The sequence below is a fragment of the Zalophus californianus genome, chromosome 10 (assembly GCF_009762305.2).
Source record: "Zalophus californianus isolate mZalCal1 chromosome 10, mZalCal1.pri.v2, whole genome shotgun sequence".
Lineage (NCBI taxonomy): Eukaryota > Metazoa > Chordata > Mammalia > Carnivora > Otariidae > Zalophus > Zalophus californianus.
Window position 1 is genome coordinate 109,433,657 of NC_045604.1, and position 22,332 is coordinate 109,455,988.

At 44.0% G+C, this 22,332-nt stretch overlaps 1 protein-coding gene across 2 annotated transcripts; it reads right to left on the reverse strand.

The window, feature by feature from the left end:
- Positions 1-4,349: 4,349 nt before the first annotated feature.
- KDELR2 (KDEL endoplasmic reticulum protein retention receptor 2) lies at positions 4,350-22,053 on the reverse strand. Of its 2 annotated transcripts, XM_027611397.2 has the most exons (5): positions 21,836-22,051; positions 12,948-13,048; positions 9,093-9,251; positions 7,854-8,106; positions 4,350-6,455 (listed from the first exon to the last, which is right to left on the reverse strand). In XM_027611397.2, the coding sequence occupies exons 1-5, from the start codon at positions 21,924-21,926 to the stop codon at positions 6,421-6,423; spliced, it is 639 nt and encodes a 212-aa protein (XP_027467198.1). In that variant the 5' UTR covers positions 21,927-22,051; the 3' UTR covers positions 4,350-6,420. The 2 variants fall into 2 exon arrangements, with proteins under 2 accessions (XP_027467198.1, XP_027467199.1); XM_027611398.2 differs by lacking the exon at positions 7,854-8,106 and having other exon boundaries at positions 21,836-22,053.
- Positions 22,054-22,332: the final 279 nt, after the last annotated feature.

A 22,332-nucleotide genomic window follows, 5' to 3' on the forward strand; every position in this document is an offset into this window, starting at 1 on the left:
CATGAGATTGACTCCAACCCCCCCCCCGGGAAAGGCTCTTCCCTGGTAGTCACACACCACAAGTCTGTCAACGCGTGTTTCTCTGTCTCCTTGGGTTTGGGTTACCATTCTCTCTCTCCATCACCTCACTGCCTGCCGCCTCCCCGCCAAATACATCAAGCTCACTCTCGCCCCAGGACTTTTACATTCTCTGTTTCCTCGGCCAGGGATGCTCCTCCCCAGTTATTTACATGTCTCTGTCTCAGGTCATTCAGGCCTCAGTTCAAGTGCCCCCGTTTCAAAGAGGCCTTCCCTGGCCACCTTACCTAAACAGCACACCCACCTGTTCCTATTCCCTCACTCGGCTTCAGTTTTCCTCCCTGATACTTAATCACTCCCTGACATTGTACCACATTTATTACCTTTCTCCTCCCACCTTAGGGTGTAAATTGCATAAGCAATTTACCTCTCCGGTCTTGTTTACTGCTATGCACATAATGGAGCAAATTACAGGCACTTATTCAATACTTGATGAATAAACAAACTCATTGAATGTCAAGGTTTTCTAAGTCTGAAGTTCCTTCAGGGATCTGCTGAAGTGCAGGATTTCAGAGTTAAAAATAGTATCGAAATTATATTGATGGTTGCGGAAATCATACAGAGAATTGTAGATGGGGAAGTTACAAGGTTTCTATAGAAAAGAGAACCGTTCATTATAAAATAAGTATTCATTGGGTACTTGGTGTGGCCAGAAGTGATTTAATCCGAGAGGTCAGGGACGACTTCCCTGAAGAAGATACTAAAATGAGATCTGGAGGAAGAATAGGAATTCAGTGGAAGAGGGTGATTCAGAGGCTAAAGGGCTGTGCCTATGATCCGAATATTCTCAAATGTAATAGTTCCCTTTTGAAAACAGGATTTGTAAGGGTTAGCAATAAGATAATTCTTCTATATAAGCTTTTGTTAGTAAAGATAAAGATACTGATGACTTAATGTTACAAACAATAACAACCCACAAAACTATGATTTCAAACAGGTAGCATACACATTAAAAAGAAAAGAAAATGTGTTTTGTGTAGTTTTTTTTAGATTTATTTATTTATTGGGGGGGTGTGAAGAGGCAGGGGGAGAGTGAGAGAGAATCCAAGCTGACTGACTGCACTGAGTGCAGAGCCCAACAGGGGGCCACAATCTCAGGAGCCTCAGCTCACGACCTGAGCCAAAACCAAGAGTCAGGTATTTAACCGACAGAACCACCCAGGTGCCCCTGTATTTTATGTAATTCTAATCTCTGGGAGTATGTTTTGCCATTTCCTTGTAACATTATTCCATTTGTTGAATTAGAGCTGTTTTAAAACATTATTCCATCATGTGGGTATCTCATACAAAGCATATTAAATCCCCTTATTTTAGACAAGTTTTTCAATTTTCTATTAAAAATAGCTTTTTTAAAAAAGATTTTATTTATTTATTTGAGAGAGAGAATGAGATAGAGAGAGAGCATGAGAGGGGTTAGGATCAGAGGGAGAAGCAGACTCCCTGCCGAGCAGGGAGCTCGATGTGGGACTCGATCCCGGGACTCCAGGATCATGACCTGAGCCGAAGGCAGTCGCCCAACCAACTGAGCCACCCAGGCGCCCCCCAAAATACCTTTTTTTAAAAAAAAGACTTTATTTATTTGAGAGAGTGAGAGAGAGCACAAGCAGGGTGAAGGGCAGAGGGAGAAGCAGATTCCTGCATCGGACTCCCTGCTCAGGGCGGGAGTCGGCTTCTCTCTGTCTCTCCCTCTGCCCCTCCCCACTGCTCGCGCTCTCTCTCTCTCTCTCTCCCAAATAAAATCTTTTAAAAAATAAACAGATCTTTTAAAAAGATTTATCTTTAAAAATAAGTACAGTTGATCCTTGAACATTGTGGGGGTTAGGGGTGCCGACCCCACACAACTGAAAATCCGAGTGTAACTTATGACTTCCCCAAAATTTAACCAATACCTTACTGTTGACTGGAAGCCTTACCGGTAACAGTTGATTAATACATATTTTGAATGTCATATGAATTATTTACTGTATTCTTTTTAAAAAATACTTTATTTACTTGAGAGACAGCAAGCACAAGGAGTGAGGAAGGGCAGAGTGTGAGGGAGAAGCAGGTTCCCCACTGAGCAGGGAGCCCCACATGGGGCTCAATCCCAGGGCCCCTGGGATCATGACCTGAGCTGAAGGCAGCCGCTTAACCAACTGAGCCAACCAGGCGCCCTTATATTTTTTATGTTTAAAGATTTTATTTATTTGACAGAGAGAGACACAGGGAGAGAGGGAACACAAGCAGGGGGAGTGGGAGAGGGAGAAGCAGGCTTCCTGCTGAGCAGGGAGCCCGATGCAGGGCTCGATCCCAGGACCCTGGGACCATGACCCGAGCTGAAGGCAGACGCTTAACGACTCAGCCACCCAGGTGCCCCATCATGACTTTTTTTTTTTAAGATTTTATTTATTTATTTGAGAGAGAGAGAGAGAGCACGAGAGGGGGGAAGGTCAGAGGGAGAAGCAGACTCCCCGCCGAGCAGGGAGCCCGATGCGGGACTTGATCCCGGGACTCCAGGATCATGGCCTGAGCCGAAGGCAGTCAGTCGCTTAACGAACTGAGCCACCCAGGCGCCCCCATCATGACTTTTAAATGATGAAAATTTTCAGATACAGAGAAGATGCCTGACACCTAAGGATCTACCATCCAGATGTAACAAGGGATAACATCCTGCCATGGATGCTGTATCTTGAATTTTTTGGGGAAAAAAAATCTTTGGTATCCTTCTCTGCTTGTTCTCTCAGGTTAATTTCACTATGTATTTGCAAAATACAGTAAGTATTCTTCAGAGACTTTCTTGGCTTTTCATTTTACCTTCATATTAACTTGGAGAAACTGTGACCTTTACTCTTCCGTTTTTCCAAATCAGTTGGCTCATTTCCTCCCCTATTTCTCCCTTTGGGACTTAATTTTCTTTGATTTGAGAAAATGCTGTGTCCTGAGTAAAGTTAATATCCTTGCATTTAGTCTTTGTCAGGTGGGGGTGGGGCAGTGTTAGCCAGGTGATCTTTCAGGAAATTGGATAGTTGTTTCTCTAAGCCCTTCTTTACAGCCCTGGGATCTTCAAATTCTCAGAATTCGAAGTAAACAAGTGACTTTTTTCGTTTCAGGGCACACCAGTTTCCCCGTTACCCAATCAGTTTTTGTCTTAGATCCCTTATTAGAGGAATAAATACATTCCACATTTCCATTCTGTTAGAACAGAGTCAAGCGTAGCATAGTACTTAGAGACTACAGACTCTCACCTTTTCAGTGCCCAAGGGGAAACTAGAGGTAGAGACTTGGCGCATCCTAGTATTATACAAAAGTATCCCCGTCATTGTTTTAAGACATTAGTGCTGTATTATGCTGCAACTTGCTTTTAAATTGCAGGGGTAAGTGGGAATGGTTTCGGAACCCGAGGACAAACGCCCAGAGCACCCACACAAGTCTCCACACAACAAAGGCTAGCTCAGAGGGGTGAAAGAGTGTGGCGGGTACTGAGCACAGTGCGCGTTCCTTGCTATTTCCATATTCAATCACTAGAGGGCGAAGCACACAGGAAAACCCCACCCGGAGCCCCAGGCCAATCAGCCCTCAGGAGTCGTCACTCAGGTGGTTTGGGGTAGGTACTTAGCGGTCAATGTCTACAGATGCATTGCTCTCCCAACAAGGGCAAAATTCACAAATATCATCAAGTAGGTCACAGGGTCTCCTGCGAGAAGTGGTTTCCAGCCAGCTTCTGAGGCATCTGTCCCAAACTAAGCACAAAGGGAGGGGAAAAGGGGTCATACCGGTGCTGAGCACTTAATGTGTGTGCATCAAGCCCTAATTTGAGCTTCACTAACACGGGCTCATTCACACCTCACAAAATCCTGTGGCAGGAGTCTCTGCAGGAAACTGAGATGGAGACTCATGTTAAACCAGGGTCACAGAGCTAGAGTGGGAGGAGTGACCCCAAAGCTTGTGCTTTCCTTCCTCAGGGTTCCCACCAACCACTCATGATTTCTATTGAAACGAAATCTTTGCTTGACCTTTCCACGAAGTCGTCCAACCTAGTGGTGTCTTTGGCAAGGCTGGGCTGGATCCTCTCCCTGCCACCTGCAAACTTTTTGTCCCCCTCGCCTATTTACCTACTCCTCTCTCAACCGGCTTGTAAGGAAGCAGGAAGCGTTATTCTGACGCTGTGATTGAACTGGATGGGGAATGGATTGGTGTCTGTAAGCAGCCAACTTAGCCCACTTAGAACTTTCTTTCTCCTCATGCTTTCATTAAAAAAAATTTCACACGAATAAAACAGCTGGATAAAAAAGTATTAATTACCTGATAACCTTTATTGGAGAAGTGAAAGGAACTTTGAAACAGTGCTTTGTAAGGCGCATGATACAAGGCCTTTGTTTCCTATGTGTGTGAGGACGCTGCCCCAGTCCCGCACTTTCCCACTCAGCCACCCTATTTAAGATGTCATCCTGGTTGGGCGCAAAATCGTGGTAACATCTTAGCCAGTTTCACTTTTACATGGGCAGGATAACTAGAGAAGACACTGATACTTCCGAAGTCAGGCAGCCTGCTGAGGTCCCAGATCCTCGTCTGCGTTGTGCTCTCCTACAATGCTCCCAGCTTGTGTCTAATTTACACGCACAGAAACGGTGTGAGCCCCCCACCCCGCCCCCAGTGTGGGCGGCAGTCTGCTCCACTATACCGAGACTTCCCGCCCTGCCTCCACGCTCTCATAATCTTCCAAGGAGGATGAAAACAGAAACTAAACCAAGACTAGAATGCTGGGAAGATACAGATACACAAAAAGGACAACCATGAGGCACGGCGGTGGGGGGGCTGCGGGGGGCGACGGGACGGGGCACAACAAAAAGATCAAGACAAGAGGTTCAACTCTGCAGGCACCCTGCCACTTTAGAAAGATGTTAAGAGACACACTAGATAAAAATAAAACCCATCTAGCTCCCTTCTTCACAAGATGTTTTAATGCAGCAAGCAAAAATACTACATCCTTCTTGTAGTAAGCACTGTTAGTATTCAACACTTTAACATTTATAGTGCATCATATAAAAACAAAGTCATATGCTTTTGCACAAATCAAAAAAATGTAGCAAATCAATAAAATGGCAAAATCAGGAGGAAAAATTCCAATTTTCCCTTAAAATACAGAAAGTTTTAGATTAATTTGTGGACAATAAATGCTTGCGGCCCTATACGGAGCTTTTGTTGCCAATTGAAAAATGAAAAAATCATCCTGACATAGGATGTTCCAAAAGCCTAATTCACAAAAAAAGGACAATTTATTCTACATTTAATAAAATGTTTATTTAGGATGGTAACACAAGATAAATCATGCAAGAGCTCAGTAAAAATAAAACAAAAACCAAAAAAAAAAAAAAATCAAAGAGTATAAGGAATGGCAATTGGTACTGCCAATTAAGAAAAAACTGTAAATCATTTTACTACCCGAAAGTGATATGAAAAACCATTTGAATCTGAGCACGGACACGGTTGTAGTAAGCTTTTGGAACTGTAAAATAAAGTGATAGGTGACTAACTTGTATTCCATTCCTCAGAGGAGCATAGTCCTAGATCCAACATAATCATTAATGTCCCTCACATCCCACATTTAGATGGCAAGCAGCCCAGAGCCCCTGCCCACTGAGTTCTCTGACACCCTTCGGACAGTCTCAAACTCATTCTTAGCGGGAGAGGGAGGCGGGCACCTTTGGTGACTCTTGAACGAGACTCCATCTACATTCAGAATCCGAAAATTTTGGTAATGAAAACCATAAGCTTGTGAGTCATCCTTACCAGCCTTACATGTAGTGTTGTGATGTCCAAGGAAGGATTTCCACATTAGGTGTGAAGAGATTTGAACAAAGATAGATCAAATTGAACATAGTGTCTCAGATTTCAAACAAATAGTACTCATCTTTTGGCAAAAAATAAATATAGTGGAATGCAAGTTTGATAGATGGAAGAATATACAATCTACCAACTGTCAAGGAGTACAATTCCATTGCAGACACAAAGAATCAACAGTTTCAAAGAATTAAAAAAAAAAAAGTTTGCACTTATTCCTCACAAAATCTTCACTTTTGGAACTACCCCAATTGAAGCTACACACTGAATTTATTAATACAGCATTAAGTTTCTTTTTGTAAAAAAATCTTTGTACATAGTAATAAAAAAAGATAAGGCAAGATGCATTAAACAGAAACCTTCTGGTTCTTTTCCTCTGGGTTCTTACAGAGCCACTGATGACTATTTGCAACAAAAGAGTTAAGGTTCTGATTTTCCGCATCACGCATCTTGTGCCTTTGCTGTGGTAAGAATTCTGTCCGAGCACCCTGAAGGACAGAGGCTGGGGATGGTCTTTGGCACTTACGCTGGCAGACTGAGCTTCTTTCCCTTGAGTACTAGAATTTTAGAGAGAGGAAGAGAAAACAAAAGGTTACTGGTATTGACAAGCTTATAGTTTCTTTCTTCCTGTTCCTAGAGGTCTGTCACACTCAAGACAGCACAGAATAAGGTACAAGGAAACAAGCCTTTGGCATCACGAGTCATTGGATTTTGGTGTCAATAAACAAACCCCCTGAACTATGAGTATGTCACACACACACATACTGGAATTTTCTTCATGTTCCTTGATGTCACAGCAACTGAATTTAAGAAACACAAATTCGATTGAAATTGTCACTAAATTCACAACAGCATTTTCTTCTCATTACTTTCTCCCCTAATCAACATATAGTAAAATATAACTATTAATATGTACAGAGGTCTATGAAATTTTGGACGTTAAAAAAGAGAAGATATATATACCTCTGTAGCTAGCAATTCCACCATTAGGCATTATAATGTATAGCAAGGGTTCTTAGCCTAAGGCTATGGTTGGGTTTCAGGGGCTCCTGAATCCCCTAAAACTATATGCATACATTTGTGTGCACATGCATTAATATGACTTTTTTTTTTGAACAAGGACCACAGTTTTCATCAGATTTTTGTGACGTTCACATGTCCTATACTCACATAAATGTGAAAATATACATATACAAGATAATGATTTAAGCACTTTTTGTTTTTTTTTTTCTTTTTGAGAGAGAGAGAGAGAGAGAGAGAGTGAATATGTGTGAGCTGGGGGTGGGGGCAGAGGGAATCTTAAGCAGGCTCCATGCTCAGTGCGGAGCCTGACGCGGGGCTCAATCTTATGACCCCGAGATCATGACCTGAGCCGAAATCAAGAGCTGGATGCTTAACTGACTGAGCCACCCAGACACCCCATGCACTGGATTTTAATAGCAGCAAATCAGTAACAGCCTGAATATCCATGAACAGGGGGCTGAGTAAGTAAACTATGGTAATACACATAATGAAACCTTCTCTGTTTACTGAAAACTATGGAGATTTCTGTCTCCTGACTTGAAAAAATGTGAGGGGGGAACAGATTATATATAGAACGGCATGTACAGCTTAACTCGTGTATCTGTGCATATGCATATAGACATATCTGGAATTACACTTATCGAAACATTAACTATGATCTCTGAGTAGTAGGGTTTCAGGTGATTATTTTCAGAATTATAAAAGCTGATTAAATTTCTTACACTAAAAACATATTATAGAAAAACAATAAAGCTACAGAAAAGAAAAAGGCTGAAAGCCCTGACCCAGATTTTTTTGACAGTCATTAAAATGTTTTTCTGAAACCAGTTGTGCTTGATGAGCTAGTGCCACATTAGGAGCATGCTGGGCCAGGGAGCTCCTAAAAACACACAGCTGTAGGAACAAAGCAGGGAGAAGGCAGCCCGTGGTACCTTTTGTAATGTACAGGTAGAAGAAGTCACAGTAGAGAATAGTCTGGACAACACCGGCCACCACAGCAATGAGGTCAAAGAAGCCCTCGAAGTAGAAGCGCCAGATCCAGTTGACAAGATAGAGAGCTCGGTAGAGGCCCAAGAAGAACAGGTAGTGGGTGGTGATGGTCTCCGCCTCCCCTGTCTTGCTGATCATGAAGAGCTGAGGAAGGATAGCCACTGATTCTAGGTAGATGGAGAAGGTCCACAAAATCTGTAAGAGAAACCACAGGCTTCAGTCAGCACCCAGTACCCACCGTGAGTTCACAGGAAATACTCCTGCTTTATTGTGGAGCAGCACAAAGAGTGAGGGAGTCTAGGCATCTGAGGACAAACCAGAGTAGCTCAGCAACGGAATAAATCTCAGAAACTTGAGTTACATTGAAGAGGCACGACATTCCCGATGACAAGCTGGGTAACCCAGACACCTCTGCCTCTGCGAATTTTCATTACCCATCTCTCCAGCATCTCCTTCCCGGTACAATTTTCTGTGAATCTACATATGTGTTTCTCCCGGGTAAGCTTGTCCCACTCCGAATCTAGGGTGCTCTCTGCCACGGTGCACGAGGCTGACAGCCGGGGCCTTCTACTCTCCCACTGCTGCTTTTCCTTACCAGCTGGTCTCCTTCACAGACTTTATCTTGTCTATGTATATTTTCACCATGTTTCTTACTCTTCGGACTTTCTTGGTGTGGTTAAATCAAAGGGGTGAGTAACAAGAACTGTAATTACGTGAACACTCTGCCCAACTTGATTCACGCAGACGACAGAAGGCCTTGCAGGTAGCCCTGGGAGTGTTCTGAAACCACAAGCAGCGGCTTCCCCAGGACGTTAAGGGAAGGGCGAGGCAGGGCTCTGTGGAGTGCAGGGCACCATGCAAACTACTTTTCCTCAACACCCCCAGCATAGCAACACTGCTTAGGGGATTTGCACACAGTATCAAAGTGCAACACGCTTACGTGAAGAACTGTGTTCTTCAAGCACTTGGACAGGCAAGGCACTGTCTTTGCTACCACAGAAGCCTGGTTTATTCTCTGGAGAAGAATCCGGCAAATACCTGGGGGTTTAATTCCTGTCTGTGATTTATTTACACCAAATAGTGTATGCTGCACCAGAAGCTTGCCAAATCCAACAAACAAGCCAGAACCACCCACATTACCTGGAAACATGTCTGTTTCCCTAAATAACCTCTTAACTAACCTCCAGAGGAGAGAAATCATGATTGACTAGAAAGGAGAGGCCTCCCACAGGGACCACCAGAAATTCCACTCGGAAGGTATCATGATTTCCATCGTAGGTCGCCTTAAATTTCATGTAGATCAGGTACACCGTGGCATAGGAACAGGCAATGTAGATGAGCTAAGGACAGAAGAAAAGCACAGGTCATCCATACTTTAAAAATGGCTCCAACTCCCTTGGCCTTCTACATCATCCATATGCTCACAAAAGCAAGATTTTTTTCCTCAGCTTCTTTATTTTGCAATTTAAATACAATAAAGTTCACTTCTGGGGGTATATGGTTTTATTAGTCATATAACCACCACCACAATCAAGACACAGAATAGTCCTATCATGTGACGCCCCCAAAAACCTCCTTCATGCTGCCCTTTGTAGTCAAGCCCTTCCCCCAGGCCCAAAGTCTGGTGATAACTGATCTATTCTTTTTTTTTTTGATAACTGATGTATTCTTGGTCCCTGCAGTTTTTGCCTTTTCCAGAATACCAAATAAATGGAATCATATAGTATGTCCCCCAAGACTGGCTTCTTTCAAGTACCATGATGTGTTCTCGATCCACCCATGTTGCTGTGTGTATTAACAACTGGTTCCTTTTTACTGCCGAGCAGTTCGCTGTCTGGGTGCAGCACAGTTGTTCATCCACACACTACCTTCAGGACAGGTGGGTTGCTGCCAGCTTGGAGGGTAACAGATAAAGCTACTATGAACATTTACATACAGGCATTTGTATGGATCTAACTTTTCATTTCTCTTGGGTCAACACCTGGGAAGGGGATTGCTGGATCATATAAGTGTACCTTTAACTTTATAAGAAACTGCCAAAGAATGCATTTTTTTAAAATTAACATATAATGAGTTATTTGTTTCAGGGGTACAGGTCTGTGATTCATCAGTCCTGCACAGTTCACAGCGCTCACCAGCGCACACACCCTCCCCAGTGTCCATCGCCCAGCCACCCCATCCCTCCCACCCCCTTCCAAAGAATGTATTTTTAATCTCACTTTAAACTATTAGATAGCAGCCCAAGGGGTGCGGTTCAACACCAGTGCACCTCCCTCCAGCATGAGGCTATTTCTTAGCTAGTGCCTTTCTTTTCTTTTTCTTCTTTTTTTTTTAATGTATTTATTCATTTGAGGGAGACAGTGAGAGAAAAAGAGTGAGGGGAGGGGCAGAAGGAGAGAATCTCAAGCAGACTCCCCATCAAGCGGGGAGCTCAATCCCACGACCCATGAGATCATGACCTGAGCTGAAACCAAGAGTTGGAGGCTTAACTGACCGAGCCACCCAGGCGCCCCTAGCTAGTGCTTTTCTAAAGAGAAGATACAATGTAGCCCACATTTAACTTTATGATGATCATTTTTACTTACATTGTGTTACTTTAACACAGAACATTCAGATCATTCCCATGAAATTCTGTCTGGTAGCACACCAAAAGCAAAACCAAAAGGAAGGGATAACTTGTCAAACATTGCCACCTACAAGGGAGCTCACATAGCAGTACAGCTGTTCAAAGGCTTACAGTCGAGTTATGTTCTTTCGCATTCAAAAGGTCAAACACCAGATAGTCACGCAACCCAAAGGAAAAGTCTGTTATTCTGAAATTATAGCAATTTTCAAAATGCAGGATTTTAGGTCCAAGAACCAAAGGGCAGGTTTAGTCTCTGAATGGAAACAAGTGGGATATCAGGTGGGATGCCCGGTACGACTCCTCAGGAAAACCACCTTATGAAACTTACAGGAAAACATCTAGGCAAACGACTTATGAGGAAAATGAAAGCAATCATCAAGTCCTCATATGCTGAAAAACGAAACAGACACTAAACTATCCCTGGCACCTCATCATGAAGTTATATTTGCAAATAAATAGTCGACAGGGTATTAAAATTGTTGGTCATACCCGTACACCGAACTCCCCCCCCAAAAAAAAAAATCAAGATTAGTATCTTATATTGTTAGAGTTCTCTCCACAAATATATGTATACATGTATATGAACAAGATAACATATAAATCTACATGTAACAACAAAACACATATACATTTATACTGAGTCTCCTCCAGCAGAACATCTGGCCAAGGCATGTGGTAGCCGGAGGGTCCCTCGCCAGCGCCCGGAACACGGCCAGCCAAGATTCTGTCCCTAAAGGCTTAGGCAGCCATGGAGGTAAGCAGCTGCTACTCTCTCCTCACCTGTGCCTGGCATTTAAAGTCAAAGCAATGAGCATATAAAAGCTGGCTCTCACTCCTCTGATGCTCAGGACATGCTTGGAAACTAGAACCAAGCAAGCATCTTCTGAAAGCCAAGGATCCTGAGGGGATTCTTGCTCACACGCTTGTAATAACCTGCAGTTTTAACTTGCCTGGACAACAAGCAGGGACCTACCCATTTTTTTTTTTTTTTAAAGATTTTATTTATTTATTTGAGAGAGAGAGACACAGCGAGAGAGGGAACACAAGCAGGGGGAGTGGGAGAGGGAGAAGCAGGCTTCCTGCGGAGCAGGGAGCCCGATGCGGGGCTCGATCCCAGGACCCCGGGATCATGACCTGAGCCAAAGGCAGATGCTTAACGACTGAGCCACCCAGGGGCCCCGGGACCTACCCATTTTAAGTAAGCTAATTATTTCCTGAATATGAGGCTCCGGTCACTTAGCGATGAAGAATGAAATGATTATAGGTAACTCAAATTTGTTTCTTAGTAAAGACCACAGGACCAAATATGGCTTTGTCTACTCTGACCTGTGCTTATAAAAAATGCTTTTTAAGTACCACACCAAGAGGCTTCAGGTTAAACATGACTTCCTCAGCTATGCCTACAACACTGCCCCACATGCAGGTGCTCAGTAAGCTATGTAGAACAAATGAATGAAAGAAATCAGACTCCTACTGCACACCCTGAGAGCCCCATACTTCTCCTTCACAGTACCCATCACAAACTGCCGTCATTCACTGAGTATTGGGATGATCCATCTACTCTCCCCAACCAGACACTAAGACTTCTGCTTGTTTTCGGCCCTGTCCTCAGAGCTAGGGAAGTGCCCGGCGCTGTGGGTGCTCAGTAAGTCTAAGTTCAATGATGGCGCGAAACCGAGGCCTTGGCAAGCAGGGAGCATGCACCCCCAGTGGTCCACAAGATGTAAGGTGGTACACAAACATCCTGCATTTTAATATTACACATTTGTTTTCATGTGGATTCAGAAAAAATAGGACACCAAAGCCATGGATACTAATGCTTAGGACAAGTTAAAAGGTTTTAGAAACACATTAAACGAATTATGGTACAGATGTTCTCTAGGCATGGAAAGAGTAATAAAGATGGCACACAAAGAAGTTTACAGAACACGGATTTAGCGGGAAAAGAAAGAAAAGAAGTAGAAGGCTACACATAATCCCTCCCACAACAGCAAAACGAGGTACTGCAGCGAGGAGTCCTGGCTTTCATTCCTCCTTCTGAACCAACCTGCTGGGTTTCCCAGGGAGTCTGTAATTTCGCACTGCTTAAAAACGTAATAGTTAGCCCTCTTTCTTACAGGGTTATCAAGAGCTTTAGAAGTTTATCATACTCAAGGAATTTAAGATTAAAAAATCTCTAACTGCACAGCACTTAAATTAAACAGATACTCCTCTGAAACAGAAAATGTGCTTAATGATAATGCTATTCCCACGTCTATGTACAAGGTGGTCTAAAAGTGCTTAGGTCGAGAACAGCATGTTTAGACATTATTCTAGAAAATGTCTAAGTACACAACTGACACAAACTTAATAGTTTCCATAGGCCTGTGAATTATGGATAAAATGCATTCCATTGGATGCCATACCATACCTTCATAGATGTATTATATAGTGAAATAAATGAAGTAAAAAGATCCAGGTAACGAGTTGTGAAGACCAGTGCAAAGAGAAGCTGGCTTTTTCCAGAAATACCTGAAGAAACAAAAGGAACATATTAGAAAAGCCTCTCTTAGAGAAGCTGAACGCTTCCTGCAGAGAATATCGCAGGAAGTGCAGATACGGAAAGTGGGCTCCAGGGTCAAAGGCTGATGTCTGGGATGACTCCATAAATGAGAGCAGCTGTAGTTTTCCTTTCACTTAACATTCTTGAACATGCTCCTTCACGGAGGCTCTAACAACTCTGCAGTCTTATCATGCTGGGTGGCTATGGGAAAGTGCCTTAATTATGCCAGCGCCACTGTATCAGGATGTTCTGTTCAAATGAATATTTTTCTTTTTTTGAAAAGATTTTATTTATTTATTTGAGAGAAAGAGAGAGTGCAGGTGGGGGAGGAGCAGAGGGAGAGGGACCAAGCCGACTCCGCCCTGACACAGGGCTCAATCTCACCACACCATCCTGACCTGAACCGAGTTGGGACGCTTCCCCGACTGAGCCACCCAAGTGCCCCTGAACACTGTATTTTTCAAATATATGCTTCAGGTAAGAATACTTTCACTAGTTCTACCGGTATTTATTGTTATAACTTGTCTGCTACCTTTTAGCATCTTTCTTTCTACTTTAAAACAGTGTTTCTCATGGTGACAAATCCTTCATGGCCTTGGGATCTCATCTGATCAAGGAGATGAGGAACCCAGAGAGGAACACTGCTACAGGTAAGAGTCTGAGCGTACCACCCTGGAACAGTGGTATGGCCTCCCTAGGCACCTTATTTTGTGAGGGCAGCATTTCTTGGACATGTTAAGATTTTTAAAAATTCCATGTCTTAGATTCATCACACCACCATAAAAAATGTTGCTCTGGATGCCATGGCAACAAGAGGGTAGGAACCTACTATAGTCAGTCCTCAAAAGCAGCAGTCTTTAAAAAAAACCAAAACCAAAACCAAAACACACAAAACAAAAACAAAAACAAAAAAACACCTTAAATCTGTTCCCGCCTCAAACCACCAGTCCACCTCCAGAGCACCGCTGCAGCACGTGAAGATCAGCTGCGGGTGTCGATGGTCACGTAGCATGTGCACTCAGCTTTTCTGACATCTATATTTGGCCAAATATTTATGTGACAAAGGATGTGAACTATGGGTTTCAGATGAAGATTGAGCAAATTCATGAAGGAAACTGAATCTTACTACACGTCAGAACCCACCCACCTTCCTCTACGTTGCAAACTTCACACCATTAAACATTTCAGTAAGCATGTATTTTACAGAAATGTTGCTGCACCAAATTACTGGCAATGCTCCTATGGAATGTGAAAATCACATTGTTTTTAAATGATACTTTATAACACAATTCTGCAGGTTGTTGAAATTAAAAAAAAAGCCTGGATACAAGAATGTTCCTTTCTACATATGAATAATTGCAGTTCTAGTCTATTCACAAAAATACCTAAACAGAACCTGAAGAAAAAGTTGACTCTCTCCTTCTGGATCCATCAGTAGTAACCAATTTCAAGGGTCAAATGTGGAGATACAGACACTCTGCTCCTTTCAGTTTTCCCCAGTAATGGGGAACTTATTTCCTTATCAGAGATCAATGTTCCAAAGGAGAACAATGAGGCTGCCATTCACACAGGGACATGGGAGAGAGAGAAGACGAGATGAAGGGGAAAAGCATGCAGCTCACGTTTGATATTGGCTGAGGCTTTGAGAGAGAAATTCCCAGTTCCTTTCCCATCTGGTTCTTTCCAATATTTTAAATAAAAAAATTATAGGGTACATACAGGCAAATTTGTTATAAAGGGTTTATTCTAATGGAACTTTGGAAGCCAGAGAGATTTGCGATTTTTCCTCATTTTCGGCATCCCTATATTAAAAATCCAGGACTATCATATCACTTTTACCACTCCCTTTGAAGCCCAACTCATATACCACTTCCTGTGGGAAGTCGTCTTTGAAAACACCCTCCCTTGGTACTGTTTATTCATTCAGCAAGTACATAATGGGAACTACTTCCCACCAGCTGCTGCCCCAGCTCCTATTATGATCTTACAATATACACTGCAATTATCCGGTTGCCTGTCTTCCTTCTTCCCCAACAGACACTGAGATCTCCAAAGGTTGGGGTCATGTCTTATCCATTTTGTATTCTCTGTGCTCAGCACTGGGCCTGACACGCAGCAGAGCTAAGAAAATACCTGCCGAATGAATGAACAAAGGGTCAAAAAAAGAGACAGAATTCATTTTATTTTCATGTCATGGCATAAATTCTCATTTTGTGGTATTTTGGGATAACATTTCCAAGAAGTTTCTAAGTCACACTGTGTCTCTATAACTGTCAATAGGTGATGTTCTGTGGGCTCTGCCCTAATTTACTGCCGACCAGAGGGTGGGAGAGCCCCTGAGCGGAGAAGAGCAAGAGTCAGGCAGTGTGTGGCCTGCAGCTTGTCTCATGGTGCAGAATCCATGTAGGAACTTCCATGCTGGAAATCTAGGTGTGCTCATACAGTTCTACCCTATTCTTCCTGGACTGGGATCCTGATTAGGAAGTAGCAGCTTCTTCCTTGAAGACAGAAAAATTTTCCAGTCTTCACAAGATGGCAGAGATCCCAGCTGAAGACAGAGAGGGCAGGGGCAGGAATCTCCTTCCAGGGAGAGAACCTCCTGAAAGCCTGAGGGGCTCCCACAGTCTCTTTCTCCCTGTTTGGGACCAAAGCATGTGAAGGCTGGCAGGTAACAGGCTCTCAAGAAAACTCATTCTAAATGGTCCTGAAATGGCCATCCCAATACCAAATGCACCAAATATCCATATTAAGGAGTATGACACGTTAAATGGAAATCAGTCATTAAACCTAACACCATTCCTGTCTTTTACATTGGGCCAAGTTAGGTTTAATAAAACCCTACAACTATACACTACAGTGTATATTACCTTAAATTATGCTGCAGGTGAAAGGTTGCATTTCTTATATTCACAGTGGTTTACAGAACAGAACCCTTGACCAAAGAGAAAAGCTTTCCATGAATTATTTTTGTTCTGGTAACAGCTGAGCGGCAACCGAGTCCCATAGATTAGACCACCAGGACAGTCTGCACTGTCAACAAGGCACCATGCTCCAACCCATTGTCTCTAAGGATGTGGATACTCTCCTAAAGGCCATTAACTTTCCCTGGAACCAGCAGCCTAATAGGAACTGACTCGTAACACAACTCTTGCGACTTAGGGAAAAAGAGCCTCTGAGGCCAGACAGACTGGATTTAAGCTCAGCTCCTGAACACCCAGGGTAAGCCTGGGCCCATGACATACATTGCGCCCCACCCCCAACCTCACTTTCTGCATCTGTCAAATGGGGACAAATTTTGACAACTTTGTGGGACTGCTAAAGAAAAAGTGCTTTATATTATACCTGTCACACTGCAAATGCTTGATAAATGACAGCTCTATGTACTGTTTTGTTGTTTTTTCTTGTTTTCAAAGAAATCCATGCTATTTAATTAAAAATTCCAACTGGGCTAAAGTATACGAAATAAAAACAAAAGGACCTTTTAACATCCCTCCCACCTCCATTTTAAATGCAACTTTCCAGGCTTTTTAAAAGTTCCTTTCTAGGGCGCCTGGGTGGCTCAGTTGGTTAAGCGGCTGCCTTCGGCTCAGGTCATGATCCTGGAGTCCCGGGATCGAGTCCCACATCGGGCTCCCTCCTCAGCAGGGAGTCTGCTTCTCCCTCGGACCCTCCCCCCTCTCATGCTCTCTCTCTATCTCATTCTCTCTCTCAAATAAATAAAATCTTTAAAAAAAAATAAAAAATAAATAAATAAAATTTAAAAAAATAAAATAAAAGCTCCTTTCTATATACGTGTTTGTATACGTACCTGCATATATGTTTGCCCCTTAAAATGGGGCCACAGAATCTTCTGCTTTACAATTTTTTTTTTTTTAAGATCTTATTTATTTGAGGGAGAGACAAAGAGAGCACAAGCAGGGGGAGCAGCAGAGGGAGAGGGAGAAGCAAGCCTCCTGTTGAGCAGGGAGCCTGATGTAGGGCTCGATCCCAGGACCCTGGGATCAAGTTCTGAGCTGAAGGAGATGCTTAACCAGCTGAGCCACCCAGGTGCCCCTACAATTTGTTTTTTTATCTTAACCTCTCAGATTTATCTTCCCCTGTTAATACTTCTAGCTACTTCTTGTTAATGGCTGCATAGTGTTCCATAGTGTAACCATACCACATTTGCACAACCACTCCACTAACGGACATTTGGGTTGTTTACAACTTTTGTTTTTATGAATACTACATGAATATCTTTTTATCTATAAACAGTGTTTTATAGTTATTTAGGTACAAGGAACATCTTCATACCTATAGTTTATTTACACATATGGCAATTTCTGTAGTTCAGATTCCTTACAATCGCTGGTGTAAATATATGAACATCAACTTTTAAGTTTTGATAAGCAGATTTCCCCTAGAAAGGCTGTGCCCATTTTCATATTCACTAACACCAAATGAGAATGGCCTTTTACACCCTTGCCTATGTTACATGTTATAAACCTCTTACTTTTCTCACCCAGTGAGGAAATGATGGTGTGCATTGCTGTTTTACTGTCCCAGTTCCTAACTATTAATGAGGCTGGGCATTCTTTCATGCTTAATGGGCCTTCTGTTATTCTTCTGTGAGCTGTCAACTTTGCCCATTTTTCTATCCTTTTTTTTTATTTGTAGGATTATTTTATTATGTATGTTAGCTTTTTGTCACTTAGATATATTGTAGATTATTTCTCTCAGTTTATTGTCTTTTAACTTTGATGATATTCTGAATCGGTAAGTTAATTTGGGGAGATGAATCATCTTGCCTCCTTCCCAGCCTATCTGGTCCTATTCAGAAGCACGGTTACGAAGATACATTCAGGTCATCTTCTGTGTCCATTAACAAAGTCTCAGACTTTTCCTCACAGAGGTCTTACCTACACCTTGCTGGGAAGTCATGGGAGCCTTCCCTGTGATCCTTCTAGCCACTTCACATCCACAGGATTTACCGCCTACATTTAACACCCTTTATCTTTTTATATATGTCTTATTATTTCAAGTAAATTGCAACTTTCTTGAAAGCAGAGACTTTTGATAGCTATAAGCTGCTGTTCTAAATTGTGTCCCCAGTACCTTGCACTCAATGGGTGGTCAATAGATTTCCTTTTTTTTTTTAAGATTTTATTTATTTATTTGACAGAGAGACACAGCAAGAGAGGGAACACAAGCAGGGGGAGCAGGAGAGGGAGAAGCAGGCTCCCCGCAGAGCAGGGAGCCTGATGCGGGGCTCGATCCCAGGACGCTGGGACCATGACCTGAGCCGAAGGCAGAAGCTTAATGACTGAGCCACCCAGGCGCCCTGGTCAATAGATGTTTGAGAGCAATGATTAGTCAACAGACTGGCACTCAAAAGAACAGAGGGGACAGCTGCTACAAAGAGGGAGCTGGGAATGTGATACAATAGCTTCCTGAAGTACTCAATGACCGCAATAAGAGAGATTTTGTATTCAAAATTATAAGCTGTCCAATTATGAGAAAAGCAGGGGACACTGGATGTTCCTGTCATGTATGGAAGGATAAAAAGTCTACAACAAAACGAACATAACAGCTAACAACAATCAAAGCAATAGATGGGGGAGGAGGGGAGAGACTAGGAGAGGGCGGCTGGGAGTCATGGATCTCAAAAGGACTCCACTAGTAATTTAAGCACAATAGATACAGCACTATTAATAACTATCAGCCAGCCTACAGAAAAATGTTGCTAAGAAGTTCTCCATCTACAAACCAAGGCTTGTTCTCCCAAGGCTATCCGGGTCAGGGTATAGGACAAGGATAAAGTGCTAACTTGAGTGTACTGTGGATCCAACTGCAACGACAGTTCAGGGATATGAGAAAGTCACCCTTCATTTCGGCACTCCTGTGTAATGACGATAGCAGACAAAGACACAGAGAGCTAAACCAAGATCAGCTCTCCTGCCCTCACTTTAAAACAGGCCGTTTAAGGTGGTCATTCTCAAATTAGATGGTCAGGAAAACAGAATCTCCAGCTTCCTCACTAACCTGTCTCATCCCTTATCCTAAGGGAAAAAAGCCCCATGGTTCTGGCTGCAGGCATATTCAAAACAGGTGCCCAAATCCTAAAATGAACCCCAATACCAGTATTGTCAAAGTGAGAAACACAACCTGAACGTACAAGTCTCTTATTCCAGTTATTTGAGAAACTCATATCAAATTCCCTTTCAAAAGCCTCTAAACAACTTTCATAATTTAGAATGGAAAAACAAAGCAGCCAATCAAATTTAGCATTTAATTCTGAATAAATGATCTCGGTGATTTTGATTTTTAAAAAGGCCAGGAAATCTCATGTATAAGAACTAAAATGATCTTAAGTCTGACCAAGAGAATAGTTTAATAATGCCCTATAACTTCAGGTTAACTGTAGGAATACTTGACAAATACACAAGAACTTAACTACCTACCTTCCTTATTATCTTGGCTGAAGTATTTTCTATTTTCCTAAATGCTCCTAAATCTCCCAAATGAAGATAGTGAATATTAAAAAACAAACAAAATAGTAAACCTCTCACTTTCTCCGTATTACTCAAGGTTCCCTTAAGAATTCTATATGTGGAGGTATACTAGCTTCTCCCCCACATCTTAGTTTACATATGTGTTTAAGAGACAGCATGCTTCAATACTTAAGGACTTGACAGAGAACAGGATTCTGAGAAATACACGAAAGAAAATGAAGAGACTCATACAAAAATTTTGGAGCAAAAATCAAGATAAAAGTAACATTTTCTGAGTGAGGGGTGGGTGAAATGGGTAAACGTAGTCAAAAGGTACACACTTCCAGTTATAAAATAAGTCCTGGGGATGTCATGCACAGCATGATGACTACAGTCAGTAACACTGTATTGTATATTTGAAAGTTGGTAAGACAGCAGATCTTTAAAGTTCTCATCACAAGAAAAAAAATGGTTAACTGTGTGGTGATGGATGTTAACTAAACTTATTATGGTGATCATTTCACAATATATACATATATCAAATCATTATGTTGCATACCTAAAACTAATACAATGTTATATGTCAATTATATCTCAATAAAGCGGGGGGGGTGGCGGGGGCGTGACAAATTTCCTGAGTGCAATGAAAAGATGACCCGAACTACTGGTCTGGCATCAGAGTTTAAACTAAAATTACTTAGGCCAAAATAGACAGATACTGATTCAAAATCCTTAACTGTACCATTAATTTCCTCACCTCCCTTAAGGCTCAGTTCCCTCCTCTACAGAATGGGGACAATAGCACCTAGCTGTTAAGATCATTTTAAAGACTAGGTGGAAAAAGTTATGTAAAGCATTTAGTGCACTACCTCGTACATAGCACGTGCTGAATTGTCAGCCATCACAATTGCTGCAGTTACTCTGCTATAATTGTAAATCTTACAACTGAATCTCTCAGAATATGTACAAAATGAGAGATCACCTCCAAGCCAGACAACACTGGTTTCAGTACATGGACTTTGTAACATCCATTTTGACAGCTCAAAGGTCTCTTTGTTTTTGCTTACTTCCTCGATCTCAGGTATGTTCTGGGGAGACAGGTGAGTCCTAAACCCAGCAGTCAGTGATGTGGGGTGTTACCCTAGATATGGAAATCTTTAGAAACGGATCAGGGAAATGGGATCTTTTACTGCCTGTGCAAAAATTGAGCTCTTGAATTCAAAAGTTATTTCACTGAGGCCATGGCATCAAAAAGAAGTTTAAAGAAGACACTGCATTTCAAGAAATCATTTAAAAATTTGCCCCTCTGAAGCTTTTAGGGTTAATGAGATGTAAAACTTCACAGCTTTTATCTGGGAAAGATTTGTCCCACTGCCTCGCAGCAATGCAAGCATGAAATGTGTACTCCAGAGGCGGGAGTCGCCCACTCACTGGTGACGTGGAGTGAGGAATTACAGGAGACCACACGAGACCTCGGCGGTACCCGGCGCCGCAGGTTTAAGAGAACCCGTTATTAGATGGAGGCACTTCAGAGTTCGACAAACTAGCTCGTTTCTCAAAGCAGCACTGACGGTCCCCAAGAAATTCACTTAGGGACGGACACACACACACACCCCCCACCCCACCCCCAGCCCATGGCAGGCGAGATCCTGGATCCCAGAACTGGGGTGAAGCCCACAGAACTCTAAGGGTCAGGCCTGACCCGACACCCTAACCTAAAGGCCAGTCCTCCAAGGGGCAGGGTAGGGAGCGGGGTGACTTCCCCGCGCCCGCTCCACCTCCCGGCCTGGCCTGGCTGCCACGTCAGGCCGAGCGGGCCGCGCTCCTGCCCATCCTCCTCCCTCCAGTCCCATTGATTCGCGGGCTCCCCGCACCTCCCGACCCGCCGCCCAGGCGCCCAGGCGCGCGGAGCTGCGCCCATCAGAGCGGAGGGCCGAGGGGCGAGCCCGCCGGACTCCCCCGGCCCCCGCCCCATCCAAACTTTTCAGACAGAATGGGGCCCAGCGCAGTCTGGCTGGCGCCTCCCCCGCCCCGACGGCTCAAGTTCGGGAGCCGACCCAGAGCCGAGCGGGGCCCAGCGCCGCGACACCCTGCCCGGCCTGGGCGCCCACCCCGAGGGGCCGCAGGGAACCCCCCCCCCAGCCAGGGCCGATCCCCCGCCGGGCCAGCCGAGGGGGTGTGTCGGGCGCCGCAGGCCCGCAGGCCGTGGGGCGGCCGAGGTCGGCGGCTCCTCGGGGCGACCCGGCCTGGCGCCCGAGCCTCTCCGGGACCTGGCCCGCCGCTCACCGGCGCAGGAGCGCGTCTTCCAGATCTTCAGCAGCAGGATGACGATGGCCGCCAGGTGGGACAGGTCCCCCGTCAGCCGGAAGATGTTCATGGCGGCGGCGGTCGGCGCGGCGGCCCGGGGCTCGGCAGCTCAGGCGGCGGCGGCGACGGCCCCTGAGAGGAAGCGGCGAAGATGGCGAGAGCGGGCGCGACGTGGCCAGGGACGTGGCCGAACTGCCGGCGCGCGCGGGGCAGTCTGGGAGGAGGGGGGCGCTGCCATGCCCCGCCCCGGCCCCGCCCCCTTAAAGGGGACGCGCCCAGCGCAGGCCCGGCCCGAAGCGCCCGCACAGGGGCTCCCTCCCCAGGACCCCGACCCCTCGCGAACTTCCCCTCGCCGGTTTCCGGCTTCCCTCGAGTGCCAGCGATTTCCTTTAAATTTTTGAAATGACACTCCCTTGTGAGGGATTCCCCCCCCCCCACACTGATCTTAAGCGCTCTGCAGACTTACTGGATGAAAA

What these genes read in the sequence shown, in the direction of transcription:
- KDELR2 (XM_027611397.2), bottom strand. Translation starts at nt 21,926, where the DNA reads ATGAACATCTTCCGGCTGACGGGGGACCTGTCCCACCTGGCGGCCATC. An exon ending in GAAGACGCGCTCCTGCGCCG is followed by an intron (nt 13,049 to 21,835) that starts GTGAGCGGCGGG and finishes TTGTTTCTTCAG; the next exon opens with GTATTTCTGGAAAAAGCCAG. An exon ending in CTACCTGTACATTACAAAAG is followed by an intron (nt 6,456 to 7,853) that starts GTACCACGGGCT and finishes CTAAAATTCTAG; the next exon opens with TACTCAAGGGAAAGAAGCTC.